This window comes from Pipistrellus hanaki, assembly GCF_964339955.1.
Source record: "Pipistrellus hanaki genome assembly, chromosome: 1".
Taxonomy (NCBI): domain Eukaryota; kingdom Metazoa; phylum Chordata; class Mammalia; order Chiroptera; family Vespertilionidae; genus Pipistrellus; species Pipistrellus hanaki.
Genome location: NC_140503.1, coordinates 59,221,181 through 59,240,474, shown reverse-complemented (window position 1 = coordinate 59,240,474; position 19,294 = coordinate 59,221,181). Strand labels below are relative to the sequence as shown.

At 39.0% G+C, this 19,294-nt stretch overlaps 1 protein-coding gene across 1 annotated transcript in view; it reads right to left on the bottom strand.

The window, feature by feature from the left end:
* The window catches only part of SPG11 (SPG11 vesicle trafficking associated, spatacsin), an 82,481-nt gene that overhangs the window by 33,374 nt on the left and 29,813 nt on the right, over positions 1-19,294 (bottom strand). Inside the window, exons 12-19 of the mRNA XM_084902659.1 lie at positions 17,259-17,330; positions 16,831-16,958; positions 16,344-16,513; positions 15,436-15,649; positions 9,606-9,809; positions 8,112-8,218; positions 3,019-3,164; positions 379-540 (exon numbers count right to left, since the gene is read on the bottom strand). Of these exons, the coding sequence (XP_084758785.1) occupies positions 379-540; positions 3,019-3,164; positions 8,112-8,218; positions 9,606-9,809; positions 15,436-15,649; positions 16,344-16,513; positions 16,831-16,958; positions 17,259-17,330 (1,203 nt within the window). The remainder of the gene's footprint in view (positions 1-378; positions 541-3,018; positions 3,165-8,111; positions 8,219-9,605; positions 9,810-15,435; positions 15,650-16,343; positions 16,514-16,830; positions 16,959-17,258; positions 17,331-19,294) is intronic.

The following is a 19,294-nucleotide window of genomic DNA, read 5'->3' as shown; positions in this document are numbered from 1 at the left end:
CTTCCTCTCTGAATTCAATAAAAATGTATTTTAAAAAATAAATGTGATGATCAAATCATGAGCAACAAAGAAAAAAGCCAACTAAGGTCAAGTCAGACAGAAAAGTTTTGAGAGCAGGGAGCAGTGGCTATTTGAAATCTGTATAGCCAAAGATTTAGCAAAGACTATAAACACATGGTGGAGGGATACAGGAGAAAACAGAACTATTAAGTCAAGATTTAGATGTCTAAGGAAAGAGCAGCTTTGATTTTAAATCAAGGAAAAATTTGTGGTCTCTACATTAACTGTTCTCCATTTGAAAGACCCAGAGTGGTTTCTGTTTTCCTGGTTGAATCCTGTCTGATACCTAAATACCAGCCACCTAAATAAATACTGTACCTGAATAAGGTGGTAGAGTGTAATATCTGGTGGTAGGACACTAGGGGCAGTGTACTGTGGGAAGAGAGCAGTTTTTAGCTTGGGATAAGGAGTTAATGCCATCTTCAGTAACTGGGGATCTACTTTTTTCAAACAGTTCTCATTTTCTTCATTCTGAACAACCTAAATAAAAAGACAGATAACATGGTATACAGCAATGCTCTTTTCTTCTCCAATTTTGTTCTTTTTTCACAAGAACATGTTAAACAAGATTAGCTTGAGAGAATACATGGTGGTGAAAATAACATTGGTCAGTGATTGAGCATGGGCCTATGAACCAAGAGGTTGCTGGTTTGATTTCCGATCAGGGTGCATAACCACCCAGAAGGCGTGCAAGAGGCAGCTGATCAATGTTTCTCTGTTATCAATGTTTCTATCTCTTTTTCCTTCTTCCTTTCTCTCTCTCTCTCTCTCTCTCTCTAAACCAATAAAATATATATATAATTTCTTTATTTTTTTTATTTTTTAAAAAGGAGTCAGAAAACAATAGATCTTGTTCTGGTTCTAAGATAAACTACCATGTGATTTTGGGCTAGATATTTAACATTAGGCTTTAGATTCTTCACCTACAAAATTAGGAATTTCAGCTAGATCAGTAGTTTTCAAACTGTGTGGAAAAGTTGTTTGAAAAAAGACTGCTACTATATTATTTAAAATACGTAAATGTTAAATATTGAATTATATATTAAATAGCAAATATTTTAAAAGAAAAATAACTACTAGACTACATGACTCTTGTTCAGCTCTCATGTTACTCTATTGCTAATTTCTGAAAGGTGATTAAGAACAGAAATAGCCGAAACCGGTTTGGCTCAGTGGATTGAGCGTCAGCCTGCGAACTCAAAGGTCCCGAGTTCAATTCCAGTCAAGGGCATGTACCTTGGTTGTGGGCACATCCCCAGTAGGGGGTGTGCAAGAGGCAGCTGATCGATGATTCTCTCTCATTGATGTTTCTAACTCTCTATCCCTCTCTCTTCCTCTCTGTAAAAAATCAATAAAATATATTAAAAAAAAAAAAAAAGAATAAGTAAGTTAAGGTATATTGAAACAATCTAAAGGAGAAATCTTTGAAGATTAAATGTTTAAAAGCATTATTATGTTTCCTCTAACTAGGCACACTATAACTTTCAAAAATGCAAAGATGGACAAATTTCTATTGGGCCCCTCAAAAGAGTTTACATAGCTAAAAATTATGACTTCCCTTTTACCTCTCTAAGAGGGCAAACAGTATAAAATGATTCCCAAGTCACAGATCTAAAGTATATACTTACTCCCAAAAACAATCAGATCCTAATTCAATTCTGAAAATGAACCCAGAACATTAGAAAACAAATTAAGGGGGAAAATAATCTATTTTCTAAAATAATAACATATTAGTTGCCTTTCAATTTAAGAGGATATCATATAAAATTTCAAAACTCATCCTTGTTTTATGTTCTTTTAACCTAATAAAAAACTTATGAGTGGCTTTATACACACACACACACACACACACACACACACTGAGTGGCCAGATTATTATGATCTCTGAATGCATACTATCTGGCCACTCAGTGTGTGTATATATATTTGAGGCCTGGAGCATGAATTTGTGCATAGGTGGGGTCTGGCCAGGGGGAGGGGACATGGGTGGGGTTGGCCAGCCTGCCTGCTGGTCGAATTCCTGGTCAAGGGGACAATTTACATATTAGCCTTTTATTATATAGGATGTACACCGAGTGGCAAGATTATTATGCAACCAGAGATCATAATAATCTGACCACTCAGTGTGTGTTTGTGTGTGTGTGTGTGTGTGTGTGTGTGTGTGTATTGCATGGGATGTCTCTATTAAAATAAAATACTGCTATTGTGGACATCATCCAATAGGGTCACCAGTGTCCCTCTTCTTTCTTTCTTTTCTTTTCTTTCTTTTCTTTCTTTCTCATTTTCTTTCTTTCTTTCTTTCTTTTCTTTTTTCCCTTCCCTCCCCTTCCCCTCCCCTTCCCCTTCCCATTCCCCTTCCCCCTCCCTTTCCCATTCCCCTTCCCCTTCCCCTCCCCCTTCCCCTTCCCCTCCCCTTCCTTTTTCCTTCCCTTCCCTTCCCTTCCCTTCCCTTCCCTTCCTTTTCCCTCATCTCCTCTCCCCTCCCCTTCCCTTCCCTTCCCTTCCCTTTCCATGTCTCATTTTTCCCCAATTGATGCCCCCTCTCCCCCAGTCATTCCCACTCCAGGCAGGCCCCCACCGCCCCAGTGTCTGTGTCCATAGGTTATGCTAATATGCATGCATACAACTCCCCCTCCCCTACCATTTGTCTCTGATCTATTCTTGTTCATCCAATTTTATTAATCATTATATCCTATATATGAGTGAAATCATGTGATATCTTTCTCCGACTGGCTTATTTTGCTTAGCATAACGCTCTCCAATTCCATCCATGCTGTTGCAAATGGTAAAAGGTCCTTCTTTTTTATAGCGGCATATTTCATTGTGTAGATGTATCACAGTTTTTTAATATGGGTGGTTTTATTTTAATACAACTGATTTCCAAAAAATCCATAGATATTTCTGCCAAATTTAAAATCAGTCCTACTTCGCCATAATAGATAGAGGTACGGTCCATACCTGGCTGACACCACCAGGAGCATACATTGTGGTAGCAAGGGCCAGGAGGGTATGTCCTTCCAACAGCATACTGCTTACACTGGCCTGGTTACTGGGAATCAGTATTTGAGCATTTGCAAGGCTGGCCTGGAAGATCAGTTTAGGATCTGGAAAACAAAAGAGTATGTTTTTCTCCTTAATGTAAATTAAGAATTATATAATTTTGAGAAAATTAATTTTACTAGTAACTCTCTCAAGAGAAAGGACTTTCTAAAGTTAAAACTACAACTAAAAGACAAAATGAACATCATCCAGAACCATGGGAAGGCTAGCTGAGTGTAATTTATACAACTAGAAGGAAAGAGAAAACCACACTGAGACTGGGAAGAGATGGAGAGGTGAGGAAGTGTAGTGGGGAGGTACAGAGGCATGTGTGGAAAGGGCTGGAAACTGGGTACACTGCTGTCTTTTTCAATCAGAGGGACATACAAGCTCACAACTGCTCTGAACTCCAGTTCTGGGAGAGACTCTGGGGACCCAGATTCATAAGGGGAGAAACTGAACTGTCTGGCATCAGACCGAAACATGAGAGCGGCTTTCTCTAAGAGGTGCCTGCAGTGATCCTTGTTCCTGCATGGCACCAAGGACACAGAGACCTGGGGACCTCTTTGGGGCAGGCGGATGGTCAGCCATTGCTGTTTGCTCTGCCCAGGTGATTCCCTGAAACTCTGCCCCACCCAATTATAACCCCACCTAAGCTGTGTGCAGAGGCTTTTGCATATGAATGGCCTGGCCTTTTGCAATCTAAAACCTAACCAACTGCAGCTGGGTCAGAGAGCCCCAGAGCCTCCAAAAGAAGGCCCAAGGTTGGATAGCAGCTCACACTGCTTCACAGCTGGGCCTCATCTAGGCACCTCCAAACCCTAAACAAAGAGGAATCTTCAGATCTCTCTGTAGCTCCTACTGGGTGGCCTCAGGCAGTGGCTGACTTTGCACCTCCTTGGAGATCTAAGAGCCAGTGTACCCAGTGGTCAGAGTGAGACCAACCAGATTACAACTCTTCACATCCATGAGACACACCCAGGGGCAGACTCAGTGAGCACCAAAGCCCCACTGAAGCAAGTCTTGCCCCATAAGGGTGTCTCCTGCACAGAAGTTCACCCATAGTAGATACAACTGATCCTCACAGCCTATTGGCCTGGAGGTCAATTCCTCCCAGTGATTCCAACAATAATCAAGGCTTAACTACAACAAGAGTGTCCACCTTAGGTAATTGAGGAGGCTGAGTCACTGGGCCTTATAAGACACCTAGCACACAAAGCCACTCTATCAACACAGGGAAGCAGCCAAAATGCAGAGACAAAGAAACAGGTCATAAATCACCAAAACCGGTTTGGCTCAGTGGATAGAGCGTCGGACTGCGGACCGAAAGGTCCCAGGTTCGATTTGGGTCAAGGGCACGTACCTAAGTTGCGGGCACATCCCCAGTGGGGGGTGTGCAAGAGGCAGCTGGTCGATGTTTCTCTCTCATCGACATTTCTAACTCTCTATCCCTCTCAATTCCTCTCTGTGTAAAATCAATAAAATATATTAAAAAAAAAAAAAAAGAAAGAAAGAAAGAAACTGGTCACAAATGAAAGAAATGGAAAAAAGCAAACTACTGGATATAGAGTTCAAAACCATGGTTATAAGGTTACTCAAGACTCTTCTAGAAACTTCTGAGAAATTTAGTGAGACCCTTGCCGAAACCGGTTTGGCTCAATGGATAGAGCGTCGGCTTGGGTACTGAAGGGTCCCGGGTTCGATTCTGGTGAAGGGCATGTACCTTGGTTGTAGGCATATCCCCAGTAGGGGGTGTGCAAGAGGCAGCTGATCGATGACTCTCTCTCATCGATGTTTCTAACTCTGTATCTCTCTCCCTTCCTCTCTGTACAAAATCAAAAAAATATATTTTAAAAAAAAGAAAGAAATTTAGTGAGACCCTCAAGAATATGAAAAAGGACCAACTAGAAATTAAGCATATACTGACTGAAATAGAGAATAATATACGGAGATCCAACAGCAGAATTGAGGATCCCAAGAATCAAGTCAAAGATTTCAAATACATAGAAGCAAAAAAACACCCAACCGGAAAAGAAAAAAGAAAAAAAGAATCCAAAAATATGAAGATAGTGCAAGAAGCCTCTGGGACAACTTCAAGCGTACCAATATCTGAATTATAAGGGTGCCAGAAAAAGAGACAGCAAGATATTAAAAACCTATTTGAAGAAATAATGACAGAAAACTTCCCTTATCTGGTGAAAAAAATAGACTTACAAGTCCAGAAAGCACAGACAACCCCAAACGAGAAGAACCCAAAGAGGACACACCAAGACACATCATAATTAAAATGCCAAGAGCAAAAGACAAAGAGAGAATATTAAAAGCAGCAAGAGAAAAATAGTTAAGTTACCTACAGGAAGTACCCATAAGACTGTCAGCTGATTTTTCAACAGAAACTATGCAGGCCAGAAGGGAGTGGCAAGAAATATTCAAAGTGATGAATAGCAAGAACCTACAACCAAGATTACTCTACCCAGCAAAGCTATCATTTAGAATTGAAGGTCAGATAAAGAGCTTCACAAATAAGAAATAGCTAAAGGAGTTCATCACTGCCAAACCAGTATTTATATGAAATACTGAAAGGTATTCTTTAAGAAGAGAAAGAAAAAGAAAAAGGTGCCGAAACCGGTTTGGCTCAGTGATAGAGCGTCAGTCTGCGGACTGAAAGGTCCCAGGTTCGATTCCGGTCAGGGGCATGTACATTGGTTGCGAGCACATCCCCAGTGGGAGGTGTGCAGGAGGCAGCTGGTCGATGGTTCTCTCTCATCGACATTTCTAGCTCTCTATCCCTCTCTCTTCCTCTCTTTAAAAAATCAATAAAATGTATTTAAAAAAAGAAAAAGGTAAAGATAAAAATTATGAACAATAAAGTGACAACAAATACATATCTATCAACAAATGAATCTAAAAAGCAAGTGAATAAAAAAATCTGATTAACAGAATAACCTGGTGAATATAAGAGAATCAGAGACATAGAAAGGGAGTGGACAGACAATTCTCGGGGAGGAAAGGAGGAGGGTGCGGGAAGAGACTGGACAAAAATGGTACACCAAGGATGAGGAGTGTGAGAAAAGTAAGGGCAAAGGGTGGGAGGGGAACCGGGTGGAGGGGGGTTTATAAGGGGGAAAAAGAGGAACTACTGTAATAATCTAAACAATAAAGATTTATTAAAAGATAAATTTAAAAGCAATAGGAAAATATCACAAAGAGAAATATGAAAAATTTGTCTATGTAAAAACAAAACTTATATTAAAAACCTGAAGTATAGTAATGAACTAAGGGGGAAAATTAACAATAGGTTACAACCTAAGGATTAATGTCTTTGGCCAAGAGCTTATACAAAACAATACCCCTAATCTAACAGATAAATTAACAAAAAAACAACTTTTGTACAAAAGAGAAACTGTAAATGTCCAACCATAAAAATATGTAATTCACTAATAATACAGAAATGCACATTAAAATAATTAGATGCCACTTATCACCTATCAAAACAGCAATGATTTTAAAAAATAATCATCCTCAATCAGAGGCTGGACAGGGTGTGTAGAATAGCTGGGACTTATGGAACAAACCCCTTAGAAAGCGATCTGGTCTTATAGCAAGAACATTCAAAGTGTGTATAAACTTTGACCCAGTAATTTCATATCCAAAAATCTACCTAAAGAAATAATCTGGCCCTGGCAGGTTTGGCTCGGTGGACAGTGTTGGCCTGTGGACCAAAGGGTCCCAGGTTTGATTCTGGTCGAAGCACATACCTCAGTTGCAGGTTCAACCCTAGCCTAGGCCCTGGTCAGAGCACATACAGGAGGCAACTAATTGATGTGTTTCTCTTACATCAATATTTCTCTCTGCCTTTCCCTCTCTCTTCCATTCTCTCTGAAATTCAATGGAAAAATATCCTCGGGTGAAGATTACAAAAAAAAAGAAAAGAAAAGAAATAATCTGAAATAAGACAAAAAATGTATGTTCAAATATACTTAAGACTATAGGATAAAAAAAGAACACCAGCCTTCCTGCTAATAAATGAGAGAGTAGCAAATTAAATGAATATATTCATACAAGAAAATATTATGTAAACATAAAATGGTCATTGTTTCCAGGAACACAGGAAAAATCTTATAATTATTATATGGGGGGGAAAACAGTATACAAATACACAAATGAAAAAAAAACAACAAATAAATAGACAAATGTTTCTTGTATCCCTAGCACTTACAGACTGTTGCAAAGTTGGAGCTCAATAAATATTTGTTAGATGAAGGGAATACTATAAGCTAAAAAGAACATGGAGACAATAACTATATAGAACAAAATACATAAAATATATCAAGAGCTACTACCCATGAACATGTTCTCAGTAGTTGTCTGTGGCTTCCAATTATTATTATTTTTTTTACAATGAACATATATTATTTTGTAATCAGCACCAAAAATAACAAACAAAACATAACAAAAAAACACATTTTAAAAAAATTCTTCATTTGGGAAGAAACAGGACATTACATAAAAGTTAAAGACTGGCTTAGACATCCTAGCCTTTCCCCAATCTCTGGAATAATACCCTCAGGGCTCACAGGGCAGTCCTGATTATAATCAGAGCAATGTTCTCTGTCCACAGCTCTGCTACAGAAGACACAAGCCCACACATACTGTGCATATCTTTTCACACCATCTGGAATTTCTTCCTGACAGAAAGATCACTTCTTCAAGGGAAAATGGTGTCAATCTGCCAGAGAGCAGGAATTCAGCCTGTAATAAACTGGTAGGATGAGAGATAGTCAAAGAAAATAGAACAGGAGAGTGAGAGGGAAAGGAAACAACTATATACTATCTGCTTTGCCTGGTTTTTCTTGGCTCGGACGAGGTTATTATAGTTTATATTCTACTTCTTAAACAAACCTTGAGACTAGATTATGGTCAGATTTATTTAAAAGAGTTCACAAGTTAAATGCCACAACAGACCAGTTATTTATTCAAAGAAATTTTTGTATTTAATACAGTACTCATACCTGTTAAGTTACTAGAAACTTCTCGACATTGAACTAAAAATTCAAACCAAGGGTGAGTTTCATGTAATTTTTTCTTCCTCAAAAAAGAACAATTTGGAGGACTAAGCCTGTATATAAAACAAAAGAAAACAAACTCTCTTATTAACATGCAAGATAAGACAGATAATTACAACCATGTTTGCTCAGGTTATAACTAGCTTTAAAAAAAGAATCTTGGCCCGAACCAGTTTGGCTCAGTGGATAGAGCATCAGCCTGCAGACTCAATGGTCCCAGGTTCGATTCCGGTCAAGGGCATGTACCTTGGTTACAGGCACATCCCCAGTGGGGGGCGAGCAGGAGGCAGTTGATTGATGTTTCTCTCTCATTGATGTTTCTAACTCTCTCCCTCTCCCTTCCTCTCTGTAAAAAAATCAATAAAAGTATTTTTTTTTAAAAAGAATCTCCGAATTAAAAAGTAAATATAATATACTCCCACTTGTGTTATGTTTTACATATTCCTTATGATCTGGAAATAGAGGAAAATTTTGGAGACAGAGATAATAATATTTAAATTGTGTTTACTACCATAATAAAATATTACCAGCTTTGTATAAGATTAACAGATACCTTGTACTTTGAAATAATTTGTATCTTATTATTTTTACAATAAAATCTTTTTAACATTTTCAAACTTAAGAGGTTTTTAAAACCCCTCTCACAACTACAGAGAAGCTGGGACTAAGGAGTTAAGACTACGAACAGATTCTTTGAAAATATGGCTTTTAAATCATCTCTTGCCAGTAGCTTTGGGAAAAACTTCTCTGTGTGTAATTAAGCCTCAATAGGAACCAGAAATATACCCCGTTTGAATTTCTAGCTTTTACTACACAAATTTAAATGTTCTCATTAGCACATTAAAAGTGGGCTCTAGAATCAAATGTAAGTAGAATTAACTCTCACTTTGCCATTTACTCGCTGTGTGCCATAGTAAGCATTTAATCTCACTTGAAGCTTTCAAGAGCCAAGAATGTTGTAAGCACTCATATACTAGAGACTATTACTATTATTGTTATTACTGATCAAATAGCATTGAACACTGGCCACAGATATGATTCTGCAGGTTGATCTTAAGTAGGTATATGCTGATGCATGTCTGTTTATCTATCAATCCACCCACCCATCCATCCAAATGTAAATTTTCGAGCATACCTAACCTGCAGTGGCTATGAATTCAAAGCTGTTTAACATTTGCCTGGTAAAGAACATGTCAAAGAACTCCAAGTTAACAGGGCTTACAGATTTAACATCACCAAAAAAAAAAAAAAAAGTTAAGCATTTAGCTGAATGTAGCATGAAACTAAAAGATGTACCAAGAGCTGCAGTGAGAGGAACTACTTCAAGAAATTCAGTATTCCTCAAGTGAATGCTCAATAGTTTGCTCTTGTCACATTCAAGTAGAAGTGGAAGAGGAAACATGAAGACCTGCTTAAGGACAAACCATTCTCAGTACTTACTTGTAACAGTCAAGATAGACATAAAGAAGATACTGCAGACCGTGTTCCAAACAATAAAGAATGAAGTGAGAGTGGAAATCCCAACCTTCTTTGGACCTGTAGTTTTGAACAGGGAGGGTATCTTGCATCACACCCCCAATACGGCTCAGTCTTAGGAGGAAGAGTTCAAAGTCTTCTAGTTCAGATAAAAGAAAAATCCCATTCCTAAAGGGCAGTTTAAGAGATGGCAAATTTAAAAAGTTGCGAGATTCAGAACACACCAAACCACTTCCATGAGTTTGTGCCTCACCTACAGAATGTCCTCACATAATGTTCTTTCATTTCTCTTAATGCCATTTTGTCATCCTATCTAATGAAGAGGGAATATGCAAAATGACCATTACTCTGCCACAAAGATGATGGCGCCGATGGCGGTGCCCAGTCCTCTCAGCCCCACCTGAGTCCCCCAGTCCCTGGGGGGAGGGAGGGACACGGCTGTTGAAAACAGGCAGCGGCTATTGAGAGCAGGCAGCGTGAGCGGCCTGGTGGAATGCTTGCTTTGTCACCGTGGTCACGAGGCAAGCATTCCTCCCTGGCTGCAGAGGGCCTCTGGACAGCGGGCATGGAGCGGCGGGGTGAGGGGGAACGCTTGTGTCATCACCTGTGCGACGAGGCAGGTGCTCCGCGCCCAGCTGCGGAGGGCCTCCAGCGAGGCCAAGTATAAAATGCTTGTCCTGTAGGCCGGGCTGAGTGCATGAATTTCGTGCACCAGGCCTCTAGTAACTTATAATATTGATAAGATGCCAATGTAACTTAATTCTTCTTTTTATGAATTAGTCTGTGGTAAAACTGTTTCATTATACGTCGTTTCACTTAAAAGTCACAAAATCTACCAACAACGTTAAGCAAGGACTTATTATACTTAAAAAAAAAAAGTATTTAAAAATTAAGACTGCCAATTCTTACTCTATAAATACATATGAGTCATACTTTGCTTGCTTCCAACAAAGGTTTCTGAATCACTGTAGTATTTAAAGTAGTAATGACAGTCTTGAGTTATCTTAAATATTTCAAAAACCTAAACTAAACTATCTACATTTTTTTTGGTTTTGGCAAGAACTATACAATCCAGTGTGTAACAGTGGTTAGCTTTTGAAGCTAGATGTTTTAAACTCTTAGAAATTCACCAAAATATACAAACAAAATGATGGAAAAACTAAAGCAGAATAATTTAAATAAACCAACTACCAAACAGTAAAAATTTGCATTGAAATATTACTTTATAAATTTACTGTCAAAAACATCATATAAATCATATAAAGGAATACAGAAAATATATTATATGACCCAGCCAGTGTGGCTCAGTGGTTGAGAATCATCCTATGAACCAGGAGGTCATGGTTCAACTCCTGGTCAGGGCACATGCCCGGGTTGTGGACTCCATCCCCAGGAGGGGCATGCAGGAGGTAGCCAATCGACATTTCCACCTTTCTGTCCCTCTTCCTTCCTCGTTCCCTAAAACCATACAAACATTAAATATAGCCGGGATCGGTTTGGCTCAGTGGATAGAGCGTCGGCTTGGGGACTGAGGGGTCTCGGGTTCGATTTCGGTCGGGGGCATGTGCCTTGGTTGCGGGCACATCCCCAGTAGGGGGTGTGCAGGAGGCAACTGATCGATGACTCTCTCTCATTGATGTTTCTAACTATCTCTTCCTTCCTCTCTGTACAAAATCAATAAAATATATTTAAAAAAAAAAAATATATATATATATATATATATATATATATATATATATATAATCTAATAAAAGAGAAATATGCAGTTAACCATCACTCCGTCACAAAGATGGTGGTACCCATAGCAACAACATGGCAACATCTAGTCCTCTCAGCCCGCTGGAGTCCCCCAAGCCCGGGGGGTAGAGGCGGCCGCTGAGAGCAGGCAGTGTGAGTGGCCTGGCGACAAGGCAAACATTCCGCGTCCAGCTGCGGATGGGACTGGCCCACAGAGAGCCTCTGGGCAGCGGGTGCGGAGTGGCCAGGCCCTGAAGAGAGCTATTGGCGCACAGATTCATGCACAGGGCTACTAGTATATTATATGGAGTTTAAAGAAACACCATGTTGCCCTAGCAAGTTTGGTTTAGTGGATAAAGCATTGGCTTGCGAACTGAAAGGTCCTGGGTTCAATTCCAGTCAAGGGCATATATGCCCAGTAAGGGGTGTGCAGGAGGTAGCCGATCAATAATTCTCATCATTGATGTTTCTCTATTAAATCAATAAAAAATATATATGTATATTTTAAGAAGATGAAAACCAAGAGGCACTTAAAAAAAGAAAAGAAAAACCAGGTAACCACCACCCAAATTATAGCACATTACACTGGAAGCCCTGTGGTATCCCTTTTCCATTGCATCTCCTTGGCTACCTTGACTTGTGATAACCATCCCTTAGATTTAGGCATAGTTTTAGCATTCATATATGTAATCTCAAATAATATATGGTTTAGTTTTGCTATTTTAAACTTTATTTATAAATAAAACATTTTCTGGGTCTGAGTGGCTCAGTTAGTTGAGCATTGTCCTGTGCACCAAAAGGTTGCCAGCTCAATTCCTGGTCAGGACACATATCTTGGCTGTGGGTTTGATCCCTGGTTGGGGCATGTATGGAAGGCAACCGGTTGATGTTTCTCTTTCACATCAATGTTTTTCTCTCCTTCTCTCTCTCCTCTCCTTTCTCTAAGCATGTCCTCAGGTGAGGATTAAAAACCCCCAGTGCACGATTGTGCCAGGGAGGGACGTGGGAGGTTGGTCAGTTGAGGAGGGCCAACGGGAGGGGCTCCAGGGCATGTCCAGCCTGTCTTGCTCAGTCCCAGTGGGCCAGACCCCAGCAGCAAGCTAACGTACTGGTCAAAGCATCTGTCCCCTGGTGGTCAGTGCACATCACAGTGACTGGTCGACCGGTCAACTGTCTGTCCCCTGGTGGTCAGTGCACATATAGCAAGCGGTTGAGCGGCCTTAGCATATCATTAGCATATTGCACTTTGATTGTTTGAACAGATGACTGGACACTTAGCATATTAAGCTTTTATTATACATGAAGGATTTTATCTATTCTACCTTTAACAATTGTCACTGCAATTGTTCCTAGATTTTTTTTTTGGAAAATAAATTCATGTTCCCATGACTACAAATGAGGATGAGCACCTTTTCACATTTATTGGCCATTTTTGCTTTCTCTTTATGAAATGCCTAATTGTGGGGTATCTTCCCCTTCAGATCCAAGCTCTACTATTCTGCTCTGTGTCCTTGAAAGCTCACCTGTATTGATTTCTCAAGAAGACTCCAGTACCCTCAGGCTTCTGTTTCAGTTTGCCCTAAGGGAGAGCCCCACCAGAGATAAGAGTCAGAAAGGGGGAGGGTGGGACGCCTTCGCTCTCTCTGTGCTGGGTGACTGACACTCTCCTCTAAGGGACCAATTCCTGCCAGGCAGCTCTCTTGATCTAATTGTTCTCTTTCTTTGCCCCTTCAGGCCTTTTAGAAAGTACACACTACTCCCACGGTCATGAACATATTCTTCTGTATCTTCTAAAAGCTTTATAGTTTTACATTTGATATTTAAGTTTAAAAATATACCTGGAATTGATTTTATACATGATATAAGGCAGAGGGTTCAATTTAACTTTCCCCCATAAAACTATCATTAAGTCATCCCAGGCTCATTGGTGAAGAGACTATTCATTCCCCTGTTCTGTGGTGTTCCCTTTGCAATACATAAAGTGAACATGTGTAAGTCTGTTTCTATGTTCACTATTCTGTTCTACTGGTATATTTGTCTATCCCTCCACCAATACTCCCAATGTCTTAATTGCTATACCTTTAGAATAAGTTTTAATCTCTCAAGAGCAAGTTCTTTTTTAAGACTATTACTGACCCTTGGCATTTCTATATTAATATTCATAATCAGCTTATCAAAATTCAGAAGAAATTCTGCTGGGATTTTTTATTGAGATTGTACTATATCTAAAGATTATCTTGGGAAGAACTAATAGCAGGATTACCTTATTCCAAACCTAAGAGAATACTTGTGACTTTCACCATTAAGTATAATGTTAGCTAAAAGATTGTTGCTTTTTGAATTCTCACCCGAGGATATTTTTCCATTGATTTTTTTTTTAAGGGTGGAAGAGAGAGGGAAAGACACAAAGAAATATTGGTTGCCTCCAGCACGAACCCTGAACAGGGCTCTGACCAGGTTCTCCTGTGCTGCTCCCCCGCTCCCTACCAGGGCCTATGCCAGGGAGGAGCCTGCAACCAATGTGTGTGTCCTTTACTGGAACCGAACCCGGGACCCTTCAATCTGGAAGTTGATGCTCTATCCACTAAGCAAAACCAGCTAAGGCTAAAAGATTATTTTTTAGACCTCCCCTTTCAAGTTAAGGGAATTGCATCTATTCTTAGTTTTCTAATGGCTTTTATCATAAATAGATGTTGAATCTATCAAATGCTTTTGTGTATCTATCAGGGTGGTATTTTTCCCCTTTAACCTGTTAATATAGTAGATCTCATTAGTTCATTATTGTTATAATTCATGTGAAATCATACATTTATTAGCTTTTTATTTAATCAAATATTAACCAAAACAATAAGCATACAAGTTATATGAAACTTATTTTTAGTAAACAAGAAGAAGAGAATTTAGTGCAATGGGAAGAATGACTACAAAGATGGGTAAAAAAAAATTAAAGCCTATCAGTACTGGATTGGGCAAAGCTCTTAACTTCTCTGGATTCCACAACTTTAAGTTGGGTAAATAATACAGCTATACTTCCCCAATAAGTATAACTATAAAATAAAGTAATATAGCCGAAACCGGTTTGCCTCAACTGAAAGGTCCCAGGTTCGATTCCGGTCAAGGGCATGTACCTTGGTTGCAGGCGCATCTCCAGTAGGGGGTGTGCAGGAGGCAGCTGATCGATGATTCTCTCTCATTGATGTTTCTCTCTCTATCCGTCTCTCTTTCTCTCTGTAAAAAAATCAATAAAATATACTTTAAAAAATAATAAATAAATAAATAAATAAATAAATAAAGTAATATATAGGAAATAAGTTTAAGAAACTTTAAAAATTAACATTTAAGTCTCCATATATTATTTTGATAGCTTAAGAAGATAAATTAGGTTGAACAATATAAAATTGCTGATTATTCATCCATTTTTGATCCACACAAATGGCAAGTTCATTGTAACAAGTTCACATGGTTTGATCTAAGAAAATTATTTTTAGAAATTAAAGTTTAGCCAAAACCGGTTTGGCTCAGTGGATAGAGCATCGGACTGAAAGGTCCCGGGTTCGATTCCGGTCAAGGGCATGTACATTGGTTGCAGGCACATCCCCAGTAGGAGGTGTGCAAGAGGCAGCTGGTCAATGATTCTCTCTCATCAATGTTCATAACTCTCTATCCCTGTCTCTTCCTCTCTGTAAAAAATATATTTAAAGTTTAAAGTCTTTCCTTACCACTTCAAGAGCTCCTTCCCCCTCACTAATTTCTTAACTGAGTAATCCTCTTTAGTTCAAGACCATATAGCATATGGTGGCTACAGTGAGAAGAGTGGGAGATATTGGAGGATACTATGTTCTTGCACTTGGTCACTGTAGCCCCACTACCATTTCCACACCAAAGCAAATATAGAATTTGAGAGCTTAGTCACTATGATGCTAAAAACATGTTATTTTAAAACCTCAATAATGCCTTTTTAATTTTAAAATACTATGAAACAATGTTCCATTGGATTCATGGCACTGCAAAGGAAACATTCAGAATTATTTATTACTCTTCTCCACAGTTATAGTACCTGGCCAGCTCATCTAAAATTTTATTCCTCATGTTGTTGTTGCAGCAAGTACTCTGATCAATAATATCAATAGTCAAAGGAGGCCATTTGTTCTGCTGAAGTGAAGAATAACTATTCTGGGTTTGAAATTCTCCAATCCACGAGATAATGCTTAGCCAATCATGGCGAGCTGTGAGGTATCTCCAGAGTGCTTCGGGGGAATATGATTTATAGTCTGCATTAAGAACAAAATACATTTTAAAATAGCAATGGGTTATGATTATTGACACAAAACTCAACACTAATCAACTGAATAAATATGACAATCTGGACAAATATTTATATGTGAATATTCAGGCCCTTTTTTTCTAATCTTTTCCTCTTTTATGTTGCTGTTCATTTTATAATCAATATTCAGCTGGAGAAAGAGCAAAATGTTGCTTATTAGTACAGTTGTTAAATAAAACTTGGGAATTAGCTATCTGTTTCATTTATCTTTTCAGGTCTCTTTCCCCCTTTTCTTTTTCTTAACATAAATGAAAATTTTGGCAATAATAAACATGAATTTGACACCCTCTGAATTACCACTGTTTACCATTGTTAGTTTCTCTGGAATCCCAACTGATATAGATCATTAGTTTACACAAGAAGAAACTCAGACTATTGGGAAAAAATAAAGAATGTCTCTTTGAGGCAGACAAGAGGACTCAGCCTTGAAGTCTCAATTTACTGAAACATACAACTTTTTTCTTTCATTATAACAAGTCCCTTACAGAAACCTTGAGATAAAAAGTCTTACTGACTTGCATTTTAAAGCAACTGAGTATTTCCCCCCAAAAGAATTCTAAAATGGAGAGACACCAAAATATACTACAGTTTAATTTAATACTCATTCACTATGTTCAGATTTCAGGCTTTCTCACACTTGCCTTCTGGATTTATCCTAGGAAGAAGGATAGATTCTTGTGTTAGTTGATTCCACCACTGAGCCCAGTTTAATGCAATTCTGTGTTTATTAAATTTATCTTTAAGATCATATTTCAGGAATGAGTCCAAAACAGACTTGTGCTTGAAAAAATCTTGTTCCATTATCCAATACCTAAAACAGTGATATAAGTTTTTTTAGTTTTGAAGGAAAAAGCATCATTTCTTTTTATCTGCTCAAAAACTATTCTTCTTTTGGGGAACATAAACTTTAATACTTATAATGTTATATTTATTATCTTAAAAATATATATCTGATTTATGTGCATATTGAAAAACAGGAAATTCCTGAGTCTCTTCTGAACGAGTTTTACCTTCATAGGGAATATAAACTCAGTTCCACTGAAGAAATCCGTGCTCATTAACCATTAAAAACTAAACACTACCTAAAATATTCTTCCCATATCACCAAAAGGGGGCTAATGAGAGTACCTGGGAAAGGACTGGATCTGCATATTTTCTTGCAAATGTTCTGAATATAACTTCTCAACATGATGTACGAAGTCTATAGTTCTTTTCTCTTTTTCAGAAAAAGAATTTTTTTCTTTTAAAATTTCAACCTTGAATAAAAAGTAATTAAAGCAGTGACCTAACAAAAATCAAGTACATTTACAAAACAAATGTCATGAAATTATATGGCACTTAAGAACTGTATTTTGAATTTTTTAGGTAATGTATATATTCACACAAATTTTCCTTTACCACAAAGGCAAAATGATCATTTAAAAAGATAAAGAAATTGTCTTACTTTTACTTACTGGATATTACTAGTAGTTGAATTTTAAAATAATTTATTTTTAAATTTCACCAGGTTTACTAGAAAATGTAAACTACCAGTACATAGTCTCACCTTTACCTACCAAAAAGTCCCGTATATTTTTATCAGTTGTATAGAAGCATATCTTGAGCAACTGGTCTTTTACATCAAAGCCCTACAATAAACATAGAAAAAAAATAATTTTTTAATGGAGCTATTTTAAATATAAGCATATATGATGTATACAGAAATACTCTGCTATACACATGTATAAAATTCCACAGTTTTCCTGCACTTGTGAACATTCACTTTTTACATTTATCATACACTAGAGGCTTGGTGCATGAAATTCGTGCAGGGGGGAGGGAGTCCCTCAGCCCAGCCTGCACCCTCTCCAATCTGGGACTCCTCGAGGGATGTCTGACTGACCATTTAGGCCCTCTCACAATCCAGGACTGCTGGCTCCCAAATGCTCGCCTGCCTCCCTTCCTGGTTGCCCCTAACCACTTCTGCCTGCCAGCCTGATCACCCCCTAACCACTTCCCTGCCAGCCTGACTAATGTCTAGCTCCCAAATGCTCCCCTGCCAGTCTGTTTGCCCCCAACTTCCCTCTTCTGCTGACCTGGTCACACCTAATGCCCTCCCTTGCAGGCTTGATGGCCCCCAACTGCCCTCCCTTGCAGGCCTGGTTCCTCCCAACTGCCCTCCCCTACTGGCCATCTTGTGGTGGCCATCTTGTGTCCACATAGGGGCAGGAACTTTGACCACATGGGGGCAGCCATCTTGTGTGTTGGTGTGATGGTCAATCTGCATATTACTCTTTTATTACATAGAATAGAGGCCTGGTGCATGGGTGGGGGCTAGCTGGTCTGTCCTGAAGAGTGTCCCGGATCAGGGTGGGGGTTCCCTTGCGGGGTGGGGCGGCCTGGGTGAGGGTGCCTGAGGTGGTTTGCAGGCTGGCCATGCCCCCTGGCTAACCAAGTGAAGGCCCTGGTATCAGGGATTTATTTATCTTCTACAATTGAAACTTTGTAGCTTAGCAGAGGCCTAGACCGGCCAGGGTGTGCGGAAATCTTGGCTTCCTCCATTGCCTGGGAAACCCAAGCCTCCCTCCTGCTTTCTCTGTGGCTGCAGCCATCTTGGTTGAGTTAATTTGCATACTCGCTCTGATAGGCTGGTGGGCGTGGCTGGTGGGTAGAGTGAGGTGATGGTTAACTTGCATATTACTCTTTTATTAGATAGGATATTTTCTGCCTCTGCTTAAAGTCCTTAAGCAGTTTGCCAGAATAAAGGCAGCACATTGAACTATTTAAGGTAATAACAGGCTACCATTGGACCAAAACTACAGGTATCTGCTATGATGGTTCACTTAAAAACAAAAGTCAGTACAAATAACAACTCTTATGTAGTTTCACTCCTCTATACTTCCAGAAAGTTGCCATGGGTAAGACCATGACCATGAAGATTAGGGCCACAACTTAGTTTAGTCCAAGAGTCCTACCTCTAGGATTTCTCCTCCTTAAAGGAAATAAAACCATGGAGCATGAAGCAAAGATATAGGCTATTAGAAAATTCAAATGGAGGTGTAAGGGGTCATATGCACTGGAATTTTCCCCAACAAATAATAAGATACTGTGCAAGCTTGGACTTGTGTGAAGCCTTCGACGAAAAACACCGCCTACTTCTAACCAAAGTGCTAAGTCTAAGACAGCAAATGATGAAAACCTGAATCAAAAATATCTGCAAGAGCCCAGCCAGTGTTGTTCAGGGTTTAAGCATCGACCTATGAACCAGAAGGTCACAGTTCCATTCCTAGTCAGGGCACATGTCCAGTTGCAGGCTTCATCCCCAGTATGGGGTGTGCAGGAGGCAAAGATTCTCTCTCATCACTGATATTTCTATCTCTCCTTTCCTCTCTGATGCCAATAAAAATACCTTTAAAAAATATATATCCTTAAGAAAGTTCTCAGTACCCAAAAAACATTTTAGTATTACTGTCATTATTTCCTAGTAAAAGCTACACAAATTTCTTAGTCAGTGATACAACTATGAATACAAATCAATTATTTTGGGGGGATGGTAAAATTTTGGCTTTATTACATATTTTATATTCAGTAGGTCAACTCAAGCTCCTGTCTA